The sequence below is a fragment of the Lactuca virosa genome, chromosome 9, assembly GCF_052849685.1.
Source record: "Lactuca virosa cultivar CGN04683 chromosome 9, Lactuca_virosa_CGN04683_v6, whole genome shotgun sequence".
Taxonomy (NCBI): Eukaryota; Viridiplantae; Streptophyta; class Magnoliopsida; order Asterales; family Asteraceae; genus Lactuca; species Lactuca virosa.
Window position 1 is genome coordinate 27,206,485 of NC_136434.1, and position 21,292 is coordinate 27,227,776.

At 34.7% G+C, this 21,292-nt stretch overlaps 2 protein-coding genes and 1 pseudogene across 6 annotated transcripts; 2 read left to right on the forward strand and 1 right to left on the reverse strand.

Annotated features, from left to right (window-relative positions):
* Window positions 1–10,428: 10,428 nt before the first annotated feature.
* LOC145139069 (zinc finger BED domain-containing protein RICESLEEPER 2-like) lies at window positions 10,429–12,598 on the reverse strand. The gene is made up of 5 exons (XM_079073023.1): window positions 12,243–12,598; window positions 12,049–12,152; window positions 11,412–11,983; window positions 10,660–10,966; window positions 10,429–10,553 (listed from the first exon to the last, which is right to left on the reverse strand). Exons 1-5 carry the CDS (start codon window positions 12,596–12,598, stop codon window positions 10,429–10,431), a joined length of 1,464 nt encoding a protein of 487 aa, XP_078929149.1.
* Window positions 12,599–15,175: 2,577 nt separating this feature from the next.
* Window positions 15,176–15,963, forward strand: LOC145140902 (cytochrome b-c1 complex subunit 8-like; annotated as a pseudogene). The gene is made up of 2 exons (XR_013722331.1): window positions 15,176–15,381; window positions 15,733–15,963. The product of XR_013722331.1 is annotated as a cytochrome b-c1 complex subunit 8-like (transcript).
* Window positions 15,964–17,697: 1,734 nt separating this feature from the next.
* Window positions 17,698–20,309, forward strand: LOC145136234 (AP2/B3-like transcriptional factor family protein). Of its 4 annotated transcripts, none has more exons than XM_079070401.1 (8): window positions 17,698–17,781; window positions 18,481–18,594; window positions 18,878–18,943; window positions 19,031–19,129; window positions 19,224–19,279; window positions 19,358–19,517; window positions 19,602–19,808; window positions 19,870–20,309. In XM_079070401.1, the coding sequence occupies exons 2-8, from the start codon at window positions 18,517–18,519 to the stop codon at window positions 20,116–20,118; spliced, it is 915 nt and encodes a 304-aa protein (XP_078926527.1). In that variant the 5' UTR covers window positions 17,698–17,781; window positions 18,481–18,516; the 3' UTR covers window positions 20,119–20,309. The 4 variants fall into 4 exon arrangements, with proteins under 4 accessions (XP_078926527.1, XP_078926530.1, XP_078926529.1 ...); XM_079070404.1 differs by having other exon boundaries at window positions 19,034–19,129; XM_079070403.1 differs by having other exon boundaries at window positions 17,760–17,781; window positions 18,490–18,594.
* Window positions 20,310–21,292: the final 983 nt, after the last annotated feature.

Consider the following 21,292-nt stretch of genomic DNA (forward strand, 5'->3'; position numbering starts at 1 on the left):
AGGTGATAGTGTGATGCATGGGCCTAAAGTTCGAACCTTTTCGTGATTATCATGCTTGGGAAGGTCAGATCTATAGATTGGAGAAGCAGATCTGACCTCAGAAGGTCATTTGAGTGTGAGCATGGAAGCAACTCGCCGAGTCCATAAGTGGACTCGACGAGTCGAGTCGGGGTTGCCCCGCGATTCGTGACAGGAGGAACCCGTCGAGTGGAGAGATGACTCGACGTGCCAAGAGAGGTTGGAAGGATCTAGAGGACCCGCATGGACTCGCCAAGTCGCCCATGTGCACTCGACGAGTCGGGTCAAAGTTTGACCGTTGACTTCCGTTGACCTTAGGGTTTTGGTCAAGTCTGATTCAAGGGAGTTCAGGGAGGGGTAGAATGGCATTCTACCCAATCTTTATAAATGGGGCTATGAGAGAATATTGATCGCGAATGTTATTTGTATAATAGGAGGAGGCTAAGTCAGGACGTTGAGCTCGAGAGTTTATCCGACTTCATTGAGGTGAGTCTTCTCACTATACTGTACCTGGAAGGGTACCTATGTGTGACCGGAAGGTCTTATATGTTATGAGATGTATGAACTGTATGTTGTTATGTGATATGTATCTGTTATGTATGTTATGTATGATAAGGACCGGAAGGTCAAGATGATATGGACCGGAAGGTCATGAGGGTACGGACCAGAAGGTCGATATGGGTAGGACCGGAAGGTCTACCGGGATTCGGGACGGAAGTCCCCTGAGACACTTGGATCGGAAGATCCCACAGAGTTATGGCCTGGAAAGGCGTATGTGTTGTATGTGGTATTTGGGGAACTCACTAAGCATTTATGCTTACAGTTGTTGTGTTATGTGTTTCAGGTACTAGCGAGGATCGCGGGAAGGTGCCGACATGGTCTGTACACACTGATAAAGATTTATGTACTTGAGATTTTGGGGTTGTTCATTGAGATATTATGTGATACAATGGGTTTTGTTATGAATGAATTATGTTTTAAAAATGAAAAATTGTTTGAAAATTTACGTTGTTACAGAATATGAACATTGGCCTCGTTCGTTTATTCATGTTTGTGAACGTTCGTTTATGATGTTCGTTTATGTTCATTTATGTTTGTTCGTTTAATTTATTTATATTCATTTATGTTCAAATTTTTTTAATTATATTACCATATTATATGTTCGTTTATGTTCAATTGTGTTTGTTTATCTTTGTTCGTTTAGTATGTTCACGAACATAAACGAACGAACATGAAAAAGATAATTTGTTAAACGAACGAACACGAAAAAGAAAATCTTGTTCGTTTATCCGTTCATGTTTGTTTCTTTGTTCGACTAACTTAAACGAACGAACACAAAGATAAACCAACACCGTCTGTTCGTTTGTTTGTTCGTGTTCGTTTATTTGTTAAACGAACATGAACAAAATCATTCGTTTGTCAGTGTTTCTTCATTTATTGCCTAAATAATTATATTTTTTTCGTATAACTATTTCCGAAAAAAAAACAAAGCATATATATGTAACAACCCAAAAATCCAAGGTAAAAAATTTTCATTTTTATTATATTCAAATCGCTATTGTTACTTTGCTCAAGCGTTGAAAAGCATTTCAAATAAAACAATTATCAGAGTCCAACCCCAATGATCACATATTCGTTTGTATGCGTTGCGATCGTCCCAAGCTCTTTCATTTGAAAACTGAAGTACCTGAAACAAAACTGAAAAAACCGTAAGCACTAAGCTTAGTGAGTTCCCCATAACATACCACACATGAACCCACATAAGTCCACATAAGTCATGCATACAAACATATAAGGATGCCATGGAAACCCTCCACGGTCTTACTCCGAGTGCCATGGGAACCCCTACATGGTCTTATCGAACTGTCATGGGAACCCCCACATGGTATTATCCTGGAATGCCATGGGCTCCCCCCATGGTCTGATATCCAATTGCCTCGGGCACCCCCAGGGTCTTCCATGCAAGTATCACAAGACAACTAGCATACCACATATCACAAGACAACTAGCATACCACATAACACATAATGGACCGACATTGGTGCCTTCGACCCATGAATATAATGATGAGACTCACCTCGAATGTTGAAGCTCACTAAAAGAAATTCTTAGCTACTGCCCTGACGACACCTCCGATCTAACCGATCAAACTAACACCCAATTAGCAATTGGGTTCCATTCTAAGTCCCACCATCCTTACCCGGGGTAAAAAGACCATTTTACCCCTGATTCATCATGAACCAAACTGAGGCCCAACTCCATTAACCAAAAGTCCCAACGCCAAAAGATCCATAAAGGCCCATTAATGGCCCAATTTTCCAAATTGGGCCCAATCCCATATGGGCCTTGTCCTAAGCCCATACTTCCCTTAATTACAATTCAGATTACCACAATTACCCCTTGGGACAAACTTGCTCTAAGTCATAAATCAAAAGTCAAAGTCAACGGTCCAAGTTGACCCAACTAGCAGAGTTGTCCTTCAACTCGTCGAGTTTCTCCTCCAGCTGTACAGATCGGTAAAACTCCCATCACCTCGTCGAGTTCACCAATGAACTCGCCGAGTTGACCAGAAATTCAACCTCTTAATGCATTAAGTTGGTTCCATTGAAACCAGGGACTCCTAATCTCAGATCTTCCAAAATGATGTCTAGAATGGTAAAGTTTCCAACTTTACCCTTAAGAACCATCCATAAAGAGCCAAACTCAAACCCTAGGCTCATAAAGTGAGTCTTAACCCATTAATCTCTTAAACTCTCACCACATAGTCCTAAAACACAGATCTAAAGTCCAAAGGTTGGAAACACACGTAAAGTTTCCAACTTTACGTCCATGCAAGCTAGAAATGCTCTCTAGAGCTTAATAGAGACTTAATGAGGGACTTATTGCATGAATGTGACTTAGTAACTAGTAAAGTTTGCAACTTTAAGCCATTAGAAGTCATGAAAAGGTCATATATAACATAATAACCCCTGGAACCTTCAAAATTTTGAACATCCCAACCAAAATCCTAAAATCATGCTAAAACTTCAAACAAAGAGATGTAGATGATAACAAGGCAAGGTGTTGACTTTATACCTCAAAAGGCTGCTTTTGGTGGAGAGTTTCTAGATCTAAAGTCCTCATTCCAAGCTTGGCACTTCCAACTTCAAAGCTCCTTCCAAGAAATCACCAAAATCAACTTCCCAAGCTCACAACAAGCTCACACACTCAAACTTGCATGATGATACACGAATCTAGGGTTTTTGGATAAGGGTGGCTGGTAAGGTGTCACACCCCGGCCGTCGGCGGAAACACCGAGCGGTGTAACGTCATTTCTCGTATCATAGTTATCAACTTCCTAAAAACACATGCATTTAAAAATACGTCAACATAAAGTTGGTGAGTTCACAGGTTTTGACTCCATATGAAAATAATACTTTTTCTAAGTTCAAAAGTTTAGTTTTGAAAGTATCATTTTGACTCTCCAACATTTAGTATATATATATATATATATATATATATATATATATATATATATATATATATATATATTAGGTATAATGGTTTACTTATTAAATAAGTGATATACCTATAAGTTTCACATATTATGAATAAATGAATGTAATCCCATACAAACTAAGTTTGCTACGTATAAATCTTATTTCAATTCTATACGAGTAAAACCGCTACATATAAATCTATTTCAATTCTATACTAGTAAAACCACTACGTATAAATCTATTTCAATTCTATACGAGTAAAACCGCTACATATAAATCTATTTCAATTCTATACGAGTAAAACCGCTACGTATAAATCTATTTCAATTCTATACGAGTAAGTGTGATAGGTATAATTGTCTACTTAATGAGCAAGTAGTATACCTACAATTTCCTTATACTTAGAGTATAAGTCTTTGGGAAACTTATACTTAACATTCATACTTGTATATCGACAAAGTATAATGCTTCTAAAGTTGTGCTACCATGAGTCAATAACCGCTGCTAGACATACAAACCTCTGATTAAAAGATATCCCACCACTGGTTCCTCCATTGGTGCCACAATAAAACCGCCATTGGTGCCATAAAGGATTCCACCAAGGTAAATACTTCCCCCGTACGCTTCATCGACGCCGGGTCCATAACAATCAATAGGACAGTTCGTCACCCGCAGACTGTTGGGTTGTAGCTAGCAACCACGGGTGGGGTCGTCAACCCGCATAGATCTATAGTCCACCGTAAAACCGATTAGGTTGTAGCCAACAACCACGGATGGGGCGTTAACCCACATAGATCCATACACAACTTCCTCGCTCACACGATATTAACGGTTACAGGTCAGAGGATTTCCACTAAGATTCCCAATCTTAGTTGATGAATGAGGTAGCTCATGTAGACTTTGTCGGCTTCCTATAACTCTAAAAACAAAGCATATTCGTGTCTAAAACCCTAAGTTACTAGACAATGCTTTTAAACATTACTCCTAATTTCATAATATTTAGGCAGTATAACAGCTATAACTTGAGGTAAAACTAGGTTTTATCATAAAACCAACAATAACAGCATATAGCATACCAAGTTTTATCTTGACATAATAACATATAGAACTTCCGAATATAACTTCGGAACTATATCACACACAACATATATATAGAATCCTAAGTATAACTCAAGATCTACATTAGTATAATAACATGCTAACAAGTTGATAATAGTTGTATATATTCAAAATATTATATTTAAACAACTATATCCCGGTTAATATAACTATCTACGTTGATACTGATATACTATCATATAGACATAATATTAACGTATATACAATATTTAGCATGCGTTTTCCCTCGAAAATATTAAAAAGTGGGGGGCGTGAAACTCACCCTAGTAGCGTGATCTATAGAATGTAAACAGTCAGAGGCTCGTCGTTGTCAGGCTCGGGAAGGAAAATGGCCTTCGGAAACGAGAGAGAGAGAAAAGAATTGGTGTAAGGATTGAATGAGCCGAACTTGCTATTTATATGGTGTTCTTGGGCCATTCACGTCGTGAACATGATAGGTTCACGTCGTGAACTTCCATGAGTCATCCCGTAGCCTTAACGCGTGTTTTCTAGCTCCGATTAGTGTCTGTTGACTCCTCACGTCGTGAGTTTTTATGCTCACGTCGTGAGTTCAGTCAAATTAGGGTTTCTGACGGCTATATCTTCGGAAGATCGTAACTTTTGCATACGAACTCCGTTTTGACGTTCTTTATATCCACGCGTAGGTATTTACGAGTACTACAACTCTCTTTTAGACTCTAATAGCTAATTCTAAGTCTATTTTAAATTCCTTTTATTGTAGAGATTTATAATGTTCGGTTTATCATAACTTCTTCACGCGAAGTCAGATTTAGACGTTCTCTATATTTTTGGAATCGTATGGACGTATACTTTGAGTTGTATCGTAAAGAAAGTTCATATTTGTATTAGAATTTATCATGAACTACATAGTAAGTATATCACATTACTAGTTTAACAACATCACATTACATGATTAGCATAATCACATGTGATTGTTATTGACCTATTTTGACTAGTGTTACATAAGGAGGCCAACCAAGAGGTTAAAGTTCTTTAAATAGGGTGCAACACCCTAAATATTAGGGTTTCCTAAACAGCGTCCAACTCGTCGAGTTGGCTCCTCAACTCGCCGAGTTTTCTCATTAAACCCCGCGACTAAAACAACTTCTACTCGCCGAGGTGAGGCTCCTCAACTCGTCGAGTAGACCCTTTAATCCTCATAATTCTTCATCTTCAACACGTCGAGTTGGCTCCTCCAATTCGCCGAATTCAACTCCAAATTAGTCTAAATTCCACAATTAATCTTCTAGATTCCGAGTGTTACAATATATATATATATATATATATATATATATATATATATATATATATATAAGAAAGAGAAAAAAACAAATATTAAATAATTTTATTGGAAGACTTATACTTATTCGGGTTATTGTTTTAATTTGTTAATTCGAAAAAAATCATTATATAATTTAAACGAACAAAACGTCAAAAAAACAATATTAAAAAATATGTTTAAATAAAACATCAAAAATATTAAAAGATTTTTAAACCACAAAAACAAAAATGAATAAATAAAAAAAAGATAAAAAAAATAATATAAATAAAAATAATAATAATAATAATAATAATAATAATATGATTTTTATATAATTTAGATAATTGATTTAAAAAAATAAAAATAATTTTATAAATACTCTATATTAATTCTTTTAAATAAATATTAAAAACAATTATATATATATATATATATATATATATATATATATATATATATATATATATAATTGTTAAAAGAAAAAGAAAAAAGAAAGAAAGGACAATTTGCTCATTTAATATGGACCAAGGACCTGCAGTGCAATTTTCACAAACCATAGGGATGTAACCTATCAAATTTTAAACTTAAGGACCAAAACTGAGAATTCGACCATGCCACAGGTACAATTTATGTAATTTACTCTAAAAATAAGATAAAATTACAAAAATGGTCTCAGTGGTTTGCCAAAAGTAACAAACTTAGTCCCTACTAATTTTTTTGATGCGTTTGGTCCTTGTGATTTGCAAAAGTTTCACTGGAGGTCCTTTTCATAATTCCGTCAGCTTGTAGCCATTTGGGGTCATTAATGTGGGGGTATATTCTTCTTTTTATGTTTAGCGCTCATTTAAGATGGGATTAGGCAGTGATACGTCATTAACCTATCCTATGATTAACCAGAGTCCAAGAAACCCCTTTTCATCTCCACTTCACCTTAGCTTACTGATCATCTTGACGATCTTCATCCTTCATCCACCGCATCCGAATTTAGGGTTTATCAACTAAAAATGGTATTGTGTAGTTGGAATTTACGTGGTCCTTATACGATTGCAATCGACCTTGATAAAGATTACAGTAAGTTGTTTAATTTTTTGTTTGGTGTTTCTTGGTTTGTATATTCAAAGCTCATCAATTTTTCTTTTTCAGATGGTCACGCAAATTTCTTCACTTCAAAGATACATCATGGTGGATTTTTTACAAAGTTCCCAGGAAGAAAGTACGTTGAGGGAAGGTTGGCATTCTTTGACTTTGTTGACACTGATCTTTTTTCAGTTCATGACCTAAATGACATGATTTGTGAGATAGGGTATTTTGCAGATGACACAATGTACTAGCATTATAGAATTCCTAATCTAGACTTAGATTTTGGATTGAAGGCTTTAGGAAATGATCAAGACGTTATATTTATGGCTCAATATGTCCCTCAAAACAAAGTGATTAATGTGTACGTTGAACATGGTTCTACAAGACTTCATACTTACTTCATGTCCCCAGGTAAAGTTGCTATTGAGCAACTGGGTGATGATCCTTCTCCTGAACTTAATAGGATTAGGCCTAATAAGATGGGAATTGGTTCCTGTAGCAATAAATTAGACATGAATGTCCCACTTAAAGAATCAGCTAATCAAGCACAGATACAAGATGGTGTGTATGATTTTTCCATGCCCCTGGTTCCTTTTTAGCCAAACAAACAAGATGTGGTTAATGAGTTTAAGGATGATTTGTATTTCCCTGTACCAAAAGAAATTGATACAATGCAAGAAATTACAGTTGATATTAATTGCCATGATCATAGGGAAATACTATATGATTTTGAGCCTTTTAGTAGTGATGGATATCAGAATATGGGTGAGTTTGAAAGAGAGGTTGAAGTTGAAGAAGAACAGGATGAAGAAGATGAACAAGGGCATGCAGAGGATTCAAAAGATGATTCAGAAGAGCATACATAAGAAGAGGATGATTCTGACTACATTGTTGACCCATAAGCTATTTTAGATGACTGGGAGGTTGATATGAGAGAGTTTAACAGTTGTGTGGATGAGGTTGAATGGTTTGGACAAGGACCAAACATAGAATTAGATTTAAACCAAGATGATGATTTAGGTGTGATCAACAATGATGAGTTTGAAAGTGCAGGATATGAGGAAGACCTAAGGAAGAGAATGTTAAAAAACTTGAACAAGAAGGTCCCTTGTTCTTCTGGGGTAGTTCATGTTACACCATTTTTTGTGGGTCAAGCTTTTAAAACCAAAAAAGATATACAGGGTCACATGAAGACGCTTTCAATAAAAACAAGGAGGGCCCTGCATATGGACAAAAATGAAAAATTGAGAGTAAGAGTAAAGTGTAAAGGGATGGTTCAAGATTCCACTGATGGTGGGCCCTCCACTATAAGTAAAGGCACATCAAAGGGCAAAACTATAATTTAACAAAAAGATTCTTGTCCTTTTGCATTTCAGATATCTAGATCTACGGAAGAGGAACAATGGTTGGTGAAGACAATTATTGATGAGCATTTATGCTTACAAAGTAGAAATGTGAAGGCATGTACATCTAGATACATGGAAAGCACTATTCTCCAAAAAGTGGATTTCGACCCTCGCATCCCAGTTATAGCCTTACAGGAGGAGCTTCAAATGGATTTGGAATTAAGTATATCAAGAATGAAGGTGTTCAGGGCTAAATCAACTACAAAGGAACAACTGTATGGTGACTACGAAATGCAATATAATTTGCTTAGAGATTACTGTTTGGAGTTACAAACCAATAACCCAGGTACAACAGTGAAGTTGGAAGTGTGTAATGAACCAAATCCTGATGTTCAAAATCGTATTTTCAAGAGGATATACATTTATCTTGGAGCACTTAAGTTGGGGTTCAAATCTATAAAAGGGGAATTCCTTGGATTGGATGGATGTTTCTTGAAAGGACCACACCCTGGACAAATTCTAACAGTTGTGGGTCTTGATTCCAACAATAGAATATATCCACTAGCTTAAACAGTTGTGGAAGCTGAGACAACAAGTTCATGGACATGGTTCTTGGAATGCCTTGGTGGTGATTTGGATTTGGATGCATCATGCAACTTCACTTTTGTCTCTGGCAGACAAAAGGTATGAATACATATAACATAAGTCTCTTTTTTAGCTTGTAACAATATTAACTATAAATTACATTATATGAAGGGAATAATACCTGCAATAGCAAAATTGTTTCCAAATGCAGAGCATAGATAGTGTTTCAGACATATACATGAAAACATGAAGTTGCAATGGAGGGGTGAAGAGTTTAGAGATCACTTGTGGAGGTGTGATACAAATACAACCATTAGGTACTTTGAAAGGGCAATGAATGAGTTTAAAGATTTCAGTGAGGAGGCTCATGAATGGCTAAGTAAGATTCCTCTAGTTCATTGGGCTAGGTCTTATTTCATATGTAGAGCACATTCAGACTGTCTGTTAAGCAATTTGTGTGAAGTATTCAACTCTAAGCTAGAGCATGGTAGGGACAAGCCTATCATTACTTGTTTAGAGTACATTAGAATGTACTTGATGAAGAGACATTGCATTGTACAACAAAAAAAAATGGTAAATGAAGAAGTATATTAACCCTTACTACAACTACTATACTTGACACAATCAAAACAGCTGCAAGCAAATATAGGGCACTCTTCTATGGTTCTGGAAAATATCAAGTGATTGGTATGATGTTTGATCAGTATGTGGTCAACTTGAAAGATGGGACATGTAGTTGTAGGTATTGGGAGATAACATGGATAGTCTGCAGGCATGGAGTTTGTGAAACATGGGAACATATTCAAAATGGTGAAAAAACCCAACAACCTGAATATTGGGTGCATCCATGTTATAAGCTAGAAACATGGAGGGAAATGTACTCTAACAAAATATATCCAATCAATGGAAGGAGCATGTGGCCAAAATCTAGATGTCCAACCACTCTTATACCCCCTACACATCACATACAAGTAAGTTGAATATTGGTTAACATAGTTTTTTATTCATCCAGTTTTATGATTTCCTTAATATTTTTGTAGGTTGGAAGGCCCAAGAAAAAGAGGAGGAGGACTATAGATAAGCCTACTAACCAGTCAACAAACCTATCTAGGAAATTCTTGACTGTTACTTGTTCCAAGTGTCATAATAAAGGACATAACTCTAGAACATGTAAGTAGGGGTGACAATGGGTTGGGTTGGGTCATAAATGGGTTGACCTGTTTAGATAAACGGGTTGAAAATCTCTACCCAACCTAACCTATTTATATAAACAGGTTGAAAGTTTCAACCCAACCCAACATTTTTAGTTAATGGGTTGCAATCGGGTTGACCTGATTAATGTCTTCCCAACCCAACCTGTTTAATAAACGGGTTGAACATAGGTTGACCTATTTATATTTCCAAAAAAAAAACTTAAACATTCGTAAATCATTAAATCCATCAAAAAAATCACATAACACTTAAAGGTTCAAAATAAATTCAAAACAACACAACCATAACTCCATAACATAAACTCAAATCAAATGTTTAATTTCTAATTCTAAGCAACTTGACTTTCACTTTCACCAACTCCACTTCCATTTCCGGTATGATTTTCTTGTTCATCGTCCATCTTCTCCATCATGATAGCACCACAAATCTCCTTAAGTTGGGATTCCATTTTTTCTATACAATATATAAACTTAATGTTAATAATTAACTATAAAGAACATATGGTTGTAAATGATAACAATTAAAATGTATAAATAAGAAATAAGAAGTGAAATCTAACCTTCTCCAAATACCCAATCTCTTAGACAAATAATAGCCTCAACTATAGAAGGAGCCAAAGAACTTCTATAAGCATCAAGTACCCTGCCACATGTGTTGAATGCAGATTCTGATGCCACAGTTGAGATAGGAACAACTAAGATGTCCCTAGCCATTCGAGCAATAGTTCGATATCGAATGTCATGAGTTCTCCAATAATCCAAGATGTTGAAATTGTTAACTCGTGGCATGTGTTTCTCCTCTAAATAACACTCGATTTTAGACTTCACAGGTTGAGAGGTAACCTTGGTTGAAAATTTATCAAAGTCCTGAAATAATCAAAATAATACATAACTATATAAGTACCATGAAAGTACATTGTCATTGAACTGCCATTAAACATCAGGCTTTAAAATAAAAAAATGTTTGAGATCAGAATGCATCAGACCTAAAAGTAGAGTGGTAGTTAGTATCAGACATTAAAAATACCACCTGTAAACCTTTTTTTTTACATCAGACATTATTTGATAGATATATAGCATTAGACATTAAAAAAACATCATTTGCATTAGACAATAAGATTTTAATGTAATTAGGAAACTTATCAAGAAATTAAAAAAAACATTAGAATTATAATTAGCAACTAGCAAGTAAGCATCAAACATTAAAAAAAATAAAAAGGTGAAATAGTAGATTAATAGTAAAGAACTTACCATCATCAGTGAAGAAGAAGCTCCATCTAAGTCATCATGACGTTTTTTTTGAGAGTCTGACATACTCAGAGTTGTACCCGTCCCCATACACTTTCTCATATCCCCATTCAACCATATGAAATTTGTATCGAGGATCTAAAACAACCGCAATCGCCATAACCGTGCTAAATTCAGCCCAATGCTTCTCAAAATTTTCATACATCCTTGTTGCCATATTTTTCATAAACCTATCATGGCTGTCTTTTTGTTTGTGTAACAACACTCGAACCATCAAAACATTGGCAAAATAAAGATTAGTAGTAGGATACTTAGAACCAGAAAAAGCACATGTCACCTCATAGAAAACCTTTAAAAACTTGAAAATTCTTTCAATTTTACCCCACTCCTCACTTGTTGGACAATGTGAATAGTTAAAATCTGTCTTTTGCAAATGAATAAATGTCTTTTTGTAGTACACAAAAGATTCTAACATCATATAGGTGGAGTTCCATCGAGTGGGAACATCTTGCTTTAGACCCTTAGATAATTGTAACTCTACACATGTAACACTATCTTTGAACATTTTCTTCCTCAATTGAGAACCCTTATAGTACTTTACACTCTCTCTAACCTTTATGACATCATCATCTAACTCTTTCAAACCATTTGGACAATTAGATATAAAATGTGTGCACAACACCTCACATGAAAGTATGCACCTTCCGAAAGCAAATCAATTTCAGTTTTAAGTAAATCGGCCATCACATTGTTGGAAGAAGCATTATCCAAAGTAATTGAAAACACTTTTTTTAATTCCGTAATCCTTCAAAAGACTAAAAACATGATTACTCATAGCAAGATCGGTGTGTGGTGGAGGCAAAAACTGAAGTTAAGTATTAGTTTTTGCAAGCACCAATAACTATCAATGAAATGAGCTGTTAAAGATAGATAACCATCAGTGGTTATAGATGTCCAACAATTAGATGTTAAACATATTCTACCTGGGGTACAACTCAACAAATCTTTTATTTTTAACTTTTCAATCCCAAACATATTTTTGATATCAGATTTGATTGTATTCCTTTTAACAAGATTCACTTCATGATTTAAATAAGTGAAACATCGTTTGATGCCCTCATATTCTACAAACTGAAATGGCAAATCATGCCTCACAATAGCTATAGCTAATAATTCACGAAATGTAGAAGGGTTAAAATCAGGAACCATATTAGTCAAAGAACCACCACTACCACCACCATCTAATATCATTTGGCCAACTTCCTTAAATCATTTTTTTTGCAGTTTTCAATATGGCGTTTCAAATTTCCATTACCCATTCTACTTTCAGCATATAAACCTTACCACACTTTTTACACTTACAGTAAGTTTAACCTTTTTTCATCACGTTTGAGAAATTCATAGTGGGGCCAGACATTTGATGTTAGTTTCCGTAGGACGTTTGGCATCAACACTTGAGTTATTTGGCTTTACTTCTTTATTTTTCCTTGTCTTGTTTGGCTTTGGTGGAGGTGTAGGAGACTGAATACATCATCTTCTGATATTTCCACTGCATTCATCCTAAAAATAAAAAAATCAAATATTAGAAATTTAGATCGAACTGAAAAGTTTAATGCTTAATACGATAATACCTCACTGGCGATTGGTGAATGGCGATTCTGTTGCTAGGGTTCGACATCTGTTTGTAGCTAAGGTATTAACAAGTGCGATTTCAAGTAAAGGAAGGTCAAAAATTAGGGTGTTTGGCATGAGATTTGAGAAGGAAACAAAAACGAAGGAAACTAGAAAATTTGTTTTGTACTTGTGGTGTGCTTATATACTGGTTACAGAGGAATATGATATGTGCGAAGATGAAAAGTCATCTAGTAATACTAAATAGCGAAAGATTTCTTGGATAAATAAAATAATTAACAAATAACCCGTTAGGCAATTAATAATAAATTAAAATAATAATAGTGAATTAATATATATATATATATATATATATATATTAAAAAATATTAAAAAGTTTAAACGGGTTGGCGGGTTGTAAACGAGTTAAGAATTCCAACCCTAACCCAACCCATTTAATTAAACGGGTTAAACGGGTTGACCAGTTTATTTAAACGGGTTGAAAATCTTAACCCAACCTGTTTTTTATTGTGTTGGGTACGGGTTGGATTGGCGGGTTTGGGTTGGGATTGCCAGCCCTACATGTAAGGGGCAAGGGGGGTCAAGTCAGAGAGCAGTGGGTGGATCAAGTCAAGGTGGTGTGGGTCGATCAAGTAAAGATGCAGTTGGTGGAACAAGTCAAGGTTTAGTGGGTGGATCAAGTGAAGCTGTAGTGGGTGGGTTAAGAGCAAAAAAGAGGGACAAGGGAAAAAAGCCTCAAGTGCAGAAAGTAGGACCTAAGTGAAGTTGGATACACATGAAAGCATGACTAATCAAGTTATTTGGCTACCTTTTGTTTAAGATTATAAACTTGTAATGATGCTTTTGTTCAAACATGTTTAATCTAGATAATTACATCTTTTGCAACTACCTAAATTAGTGATGTAATTAAGTTGATACTAGCCATATGTCATGCTACATTTCTGGTTGTAATGATCAATGTGGTAAACATTTCTAGTTACTTTTCATGTTTTGATCTTGTGTGTTTCTCATTCCATTCCAATGTTTGATAAATGACCAAAACTCATTACATTCCATTGTTTGATAAATGTCCAAAACTCATTTCTAGTTGTGATGATCAATATGTGGTGATCTCGTCTTTTTCTCATTCCATTCCAATGTTTGATAGATTGTCATATGTCACACTAAATGCCATTTTCTTTATTTACTTATAGTGTTTTGATCTTATGTTTTTCTCATTCCATTCCAATGTTTGATAAATGGACAAAACTCTTTCCATTCCATTCCAACATTCCTGGTCAATGACAAAAAAAACAATGCTTTTATAATTACCATAATACACAATACCATTAAACTGATTAACCAAAACCATACATTACATTAACATTCTAATACATGACATCCCATCCCAAATCAACTGGTAATATCCCATTCCAGTTCTATACACCCATCCGACATTACATATCCAAAATACATTGACCAAATACATCCCCAAATCCAACTTCTACTTAGTGCATACATATATAAACGAAAAAAAAGAACCATGACAGAAGAAGCATCCACTTCAGCTTCACAACATCTACACGAGCTTGACTCAACATCTACACGAGCTTGACTCAACATCATTTGAACATTGTTTAGTTTCCTTAGCAAGCCAAGAATCACCTCCACAACCCTATGGCACATCGGATCGTCCACCCACCCAAGAAATGGACAGCTTCGACCGTTTTGAGCACAAGACCATAGTCGCCTTCCTGGGTGGAGGTCCGTCCAAGATGTGACTCTCACGACAACACTTCTACACATACAAATCACCATTCCTGGAAGAGAGGAGAGCTTCGATTTTTCAGAGATGGTTGCTTGATTTTTCTGAAAGTTGGCAAGGGCTTTTTAAAGGGGGTGGAGAAGCTGATGTGAAAATACCAAAATATCCCCATATTTTTTTGAACTTAATCACCCAAACGGCTACAAACTGACGGAGTTATGAAAAAGGGCCTCAAGTGCAACTTTTGCAAACCACAAGGGCCAAACACATAAAAAAATTAGCAGGAACTAAGTTTGTTACTTTTGGCAAACCACAAGGACCTCCAGAAAAGCTTTGCAACTCAATGACCTAAAAACCCGATCAATGCAAGGAAGTCGGCATTTTGTTAGATCAAATCCCTTTTTAGCGGCATTTTTGCCCATAAAACGACGGTGTTGCTATTTTGACATGTTTCGTTATGAAAGCTTGATTTGTTTGATCAAATCGGAGATGGGGAAGATTCCAGTGAAGATAAAGGCGGTGGTGTACGGATTATCGCCGTTTCAGCAGAAGGTGATGCCTGGTCTATGGAAGGAACTCACCAATAAAATCACAACAAAGTCACCGAGAATTGGCTTAGCGCTATCCTCCTTGTGGGCCCCGTCGTTGGCACCTACTCGTAATTCCACAACCCTCTCTCTCTCTCGTATGTTTATTTGTTAAAAACTAGAAATACAATTTATTTATTTAATTTTATTTTCAGCAATGTATTTTTTCCGTCCATTTTATACAACATATTTCATACCTCAAAGGCTCAAACAACGGCGAAAGTGATTGTTTGAAATCAAGGGAAATTAATATATAGCTATTACATATATAAAAAAAGTTAGTTTTCTAATGTGGAGATTGACATAATATAAATTGTTCCCTTGTGCATTTAATCCAATTATCTATCTAAGAATTTTTATATGGGAAACTTTCTTGAATTTAAATGATGTTAGAAACTGTTGTATATAATTTATGAATGTAGGTACGTTCAGAATTATAAGGAAAGAGAGAAGATGGAGCATAGATATTGAAACTAAAGTCACAACTTCGAGTAAACTTGAATAAGATGGTTAAAGTTGGTTTTATCCGATACTTATTTTTTAGGCGAAAGTTGCTTATAAACCTATGGATAAATTATATCTTTTTCGTCTTTGTGATTCATTGAAAATCCTGAAAAGAATCATTATCCCATTTTGTAACGTTTTCCCTTTAAAGGTGGATGACATTTAAAACATGGTGACTCTTGTGGGTCTATTTATAGTTTTAACTTTTTATTGTTTTATTGTAATAATTATTATTTTTAAGAATATATGACTCTTTGGATCGACGAAACCCTCCGGCGTTTCTACATAAAAAAAGATTTTTTAATCCATGAAACTACACTAGTTCTTGGAGACCCCTCTTCGTATGGAACTTCTTGTCATGTTTATATTATTATTTTTTTCTTGCTTTTCTAAAGTTATATTTTTTAAAGATTCTAATTGACTTTTTATTTTATAATTTTGCTATTGTTTTTTAAACAATGAATATTTAGATTATATTCAGAATGGATGTTGTGAATGGACCTTGGGGGTGGGGGTGCAATTGGGGCTAATTATAATCTTTTTATCGAGGGTCCGCAAACTTATTTTTGTAACGTTTTACACAAGCCAAATTGCCAAAATGTAGTACAAAACTACACATACTCGTAATCAAGAGAACAAAAGCTGCAATACATAAAATAAGATAGAGGAAAATTTCAAATGGAAAACCACAATATAGACCGTAGAATGGTTCAACCTGAATATGAGGCTACAACCATTTTTCTGATTAACTTGTTAAACAAATCCACTAAAGATCACTTCTTTTGGTGGAGTGAAAACCTTAATAAAAGACTAATCTCTTTACTAGAAGATGGTGTGTGATCACGCACGCAAATAATAAACGGTAAGTGGAGACTTAATATGTGAAAATGTCAATGTAAGAACTTCAAGTTGTTCGAGAAAATGTTATAGAATTAGGAGGCAAAGAGTTTCTTTTGCTATTATCAAAACCTTGGGTGTCAAAATTGAAAAAGATCTTAAACGCCTTTATGAAGATTTGATTAGAATCTCCTTCAATCAACCTTCCTTCTGTATTGTCAATCGTTATTGACGAGTCAAAAGATCCGTTCAACAAAAAATCTATTTCAAATGACCGTTGACATTTGAGTTCCCAAAAGGGAATGTTGGACTATCGACTTATATACCAACTTCGAGTAACATTTTCCCTCTAACACATCTGTTATGAACAAAAAGTTTTGGTTTTTATAAAAAGCATCTTCACTCAGTGTCTAGGATTAACTTTGTAGTTGTTTACCAATGTATTTTTAGCATTGAATTAATCCTTCAAAATGCTCGGGTTGTATATCTCCGACTTGAATCTTATGGCACACAAAATATATGGCGAACCACACTTATACCAATTTTTGTTTGATTTTTTTTCTCTTGAGGTCACTAGCTTGCATAATGTTCTTTTATAAATTACAATGAGGCTATTAATAATAGCTGTTATGTGCTAACTAATAATTAAATACAATTTATATACACTTACATCAACAATCCATCCCTTGATGATGACAAACGTGATGAGTTTTTTTGTTATAGAAAATAAGGCGATTTCATGAAAATCACCTCAAACCGTTTAAATTTAAAACACATATTCGAATTCTTCGATTTTATTGAAGAAAAAGAACAATAGGAGTTTTTGTAATAAAAACAAAGTAATTCTATTTGAAAGTGGATACCAAAAGACCGATATATTGTAAATACTTATCAATTAGTTAGAGAGTGATTATATCTCCCATTTGCCCACCAATTTATAATTATGTGTTTTTATCCTCTTGTTAAAAATTAAGTTACTCATTGGTTCCTTTTTGTATAGGGATCAATAGTGTCACTACCAATACAGTTTAGGGACTAAAACTCAAACTTTCTTATCAATTTATTTGACCGCCGTTCGAAATTTCAAACTTCCACCTAGTCTCTTCCTTACACCATTGAGTCGATTTCTGGTAAGTTCGAGCCCTGTTCATGAATCTCTCAGCTAACATTATTTGTCAAAAAAACTTCCATTCTGTTGCTTATGTTCTTTTTTATTTATTTATTGGTTTTATTCTTTAAAAATATGATGGGCGCGTTAATGCAAACATTACTAAGAACTAGCAGATACCAGAGAAGGGTTTTCAAAATTTTAAACATGTATGGTGCTCGGATTATCTTATTATCATCAGTATTTGATTAGGAATCTCCATCTGCACGATATATTGTTTTTTTTTTCTGATTTTGGGCGCTGTTGCAAAAACCCTAATTTCGTATCCTGAGACAGCTAAAAGTGTGACCCTAAGATTTCTCATTTGTTGCTTCTAGAGTTCTCATTCTAGAAACTTTGCGCTTCATTGAGTTTTCAAGAATTTGTATTGTGTTATTATAGTTCCATTCTTTGATATTAACTTGGGAAAACTCTGCCTAACATCTGGAAGTTCATTCCAAGGAGAGTAATTGATCTAAGTACTATCAGTTCCCTTTTATCCTCAGTTTTGAGATCTATGTATTCATTTTTATGCTCAGCTGTTGTCATTAGAATGTGACGGTTTTTATGCTAATCATCTTTTTCTACACAATATTCCCTGAATAAATATAGTGCTAAACATTGAGTTCTCATGGACTGCGTTTAAATGAGTATGATACTTTCTTAAACTCAAAATTTATAGATTTTCTAGTCTTCCGGCATAGCAACAAGTGATTTGATGGCTGAGGAGATTACATCCAACAGTTATGAAGAGGCTCGCAAGCAACAACTACTTGAGAACAAAAAGAGACTCGAGGTATTTAACCTTCCAACTTTATGTAATTTGAGTTGATGATAAATAATGGTAAAACTGCTCCTTTCAAACACATATGAATGTTTAAATGTCTCTCTTTACAGAATACACATTTTCTCATCACTTGATCTTCAACATAATGTCATATTTACTAGAAAAACACACAATTTAAAATCATTTTTCAAGACAACCAACGTAGACAAACGAAAACAAACGATATAGGCCTAGGCCGTGTTTTCAAAATGTTAAGTTGAGTATATGCTTCTTATGCTTATTGTTTTTGAAGGAACTGGGAATCTTGAAGATTACTAAAAGCCTATCCGATATTTCAAAATCTGAGAAGAAGTCCAAGGTATGGATTTTCTACACTTATTCATTAACCTTCATGATAAAATTGATCACGTACATGACATAATTTTCATTTGTTTGAACTTTGAAGCAGCAACGTGAAGTGAAACTAAAAATAAGGAATTCCCCAATAACAGAACCAAGGCGTTCAACGCGTGAACGCAACCCCATTGTTTCATATCATGATGATGTAAGTCCATCTCCATCATCAATGTTGTTTAATGAAGTTCCTTAATAAATAAATGACAAGAATGACTAATTTCTAAATCTTCTTGTTTATACAGGTTGATATAGGTCTCCCATCTGTGAGGAGATCAAAATCCAATTCTTCATGGGCAAGGTTCAAACAGCATATTGCTACCAAATTGGTTGTTAACTCATGTCACATAAAACTCATAATGATGATATTGTTTTTCAGTTATCTTGCAAGACCATTGGAAGAAGTCAAAATGGCAAGATATGAAGAAAGGGTTAAAGCGATGAAGTCTGCAGAGAAACTCCAAAGCAATTTGCAGTCTGAATTTCCATCTTTTGTAAAATCAATGCTCCGTTCTCATGTTTACAGTTGCTTTTGGTTGGTGAGTAATAAAAATATTCAACTTTTTTACATAATATTATAAAAGCTAATCAAACTATGTTTGGTTGATTTTATATTTCTTAAGGGGCTACCGATGTCATTCTGCAAGAAACATCTTCCAAAGTCTACAGTGAATATGATACTAGAAGATGAAGATGGGAATGAATACGATTGTGTATTTATTAGTGAGAGAACTGGAATCAGTGGTGGATGGAGAGCATTTGCTTTAGAACATAAACTGGATGATGGTGATGCTTTGGTGTTCGAATTGGTTGAGCCAAAAAGATTCAAGGTAAATACTTTATTATGCATTGAAACATAAACTAGAGGTTTCATGTTTGATGCTACTGCAGATTCATGTAGTTAAAGCATCAGATGGTGGAAGTGTAGATAATGATGATAATGATGATGAGGAAGTAGAAGATGTTGAAACAAAAAAGTCTTCAAGGGGAAGACCTAAGAAGCGCAAAACAACAGATGAGAGTCCAAAAGAAAACGGGAAAAAGTCAACTGCAAAAAAAGGAGGTCAACCCGAAAAGCCAAAGAAGTCAAAGGAAACTGTAATGGGTACTCGGCGTTCTACTAGAGGGGTGAAAAACTGATCCAAGTAAGTAAAAGATTTTGATCATCTTCATCTATCATCTTATAGATGTTGGCATGAATGTTGTGACAGAAGCTCATGGCTTCAATTAGTATTAGTTTCAATATGACACTAATTCTTCCTAAAATTATTATGGAAATGGTTTGAAAGCGCATTATGATTTTAATTATTTCTTATGTTCTTGTTTCTTTACGCTTTTGTTTGGAGGCAAAGTTGTGATTTCGTTAAACGGACACAAAGACTACACTTGGTGACGATTTTTTAGAAAGAATGACTTAATAGAAAAAGTCTTTTTCTTGTTTAACTTTCTACAAATTTGTACCAAATGAATTGTCATTTTCTCAAATAACTTTTAAAAGTGAATTAATGAGACATGTTATCACATATTATATTTGAATTGTGGTTCTAATGAAAAAGCAACCATTAAAAATTGGAGATTAGACATTATTTACTCCTGTTGTCTTGTGCTGTTTTATATTGACTTTGTTAAATAAACATTTATATTTTGAAGTGCGATGTATATTATTTAGTTCTTGAGAAAAAAAAATGATAACTATATGAGGGTAACTCATAATACAAAAAAGAATTGGTGTTAAAGTTGTAGAAAGTTATTTGGTGATTCTCATCTCCGTAATTGCAAGTTTGATAGATTTAGATTAAAAACAAAGACCGTGTGAAATACAAAAAAATGAGGCTCCTTGATTTGAGAGTTGAAGTCAAAGTAAGAAAATTTATAAAAAAGAAAATATATATAAATATAAAAACATGATATTATTTTAGACTATTGGGTGTGGGCAACGGGGTTATGATGCCAAATATTGCCACCTCATATTTTCTCACATTTTAACATGTTATAACATGAAGTGGGGGGTGGTGTTCCCATGTTATAACATGGTGTTAAGAGGAGAGAGAAAGAGAGAAAAAGAAAAGGAAATAATCTGATTAGGTGTTGCCTCTTATGCTCGTTACCACATTTCATAATGCCACATCCCATAACTAGAGGCGGGGGCGGTGTTCCCCCGTGGTAACGCCGTTAAGGCTGTGCCACGTAGACAATAACGAACCTTAACGGCCCCATACCGAACAGTCTTAATTCTAACCGGTCGTATTAGCTATTAGCCTAACATTAATTTGTTCAATTGAATATAAAAAATATATATAATCATATAAAAATA

Excerpts from the sequence above, each read along its gene's own strand:
- LOC145139069 (XM_079073023.1), bottom strand. The coding sequence starts at position 12,598 with ATGATATTAGATGGTGGTGGTAGTGGTGGTTCTTTGACTAATATGGTT. Across the intron at positions 11,984-12,048 it reads AATTGATTTGCTTTCGGAAG|AGTTAGATGATGATGTCATA; the intron begins GTGCATACTTTC and ends ATGGTTTGAAAG. Across the intron at positions 10,967-11,411 it reads ACGGGTACAACTCTGAGTAT|GACTTTGATAAATTTTCAAC; the intron begins GTCAGACTCTCA and ends TGATTATTTCAG.
- LOC145136234 (XM_079070401.1), top strand. The coding sequence starts at position 18,517 with ATGGCTGAGGAGATTACATCCAACAGTTATGAAGAGGCTCGCAAGCAA. Across the intron at positions 18,595-18,877 it reads AGAACAAAAAGAGACTCGAG|GAACTGGGAATCTTGAAGAT; the intron begins GTATTTAACCTT and ends TTGTTTTTGAAG. Across the intron at positions 18,944-19,030 it reads AATCTGAGAAGAAGTCCAAG|CAGCAACGTGAAGTGAAACT; the intron begins GTATGGATTTTC and ends TGAACTTTGAAG.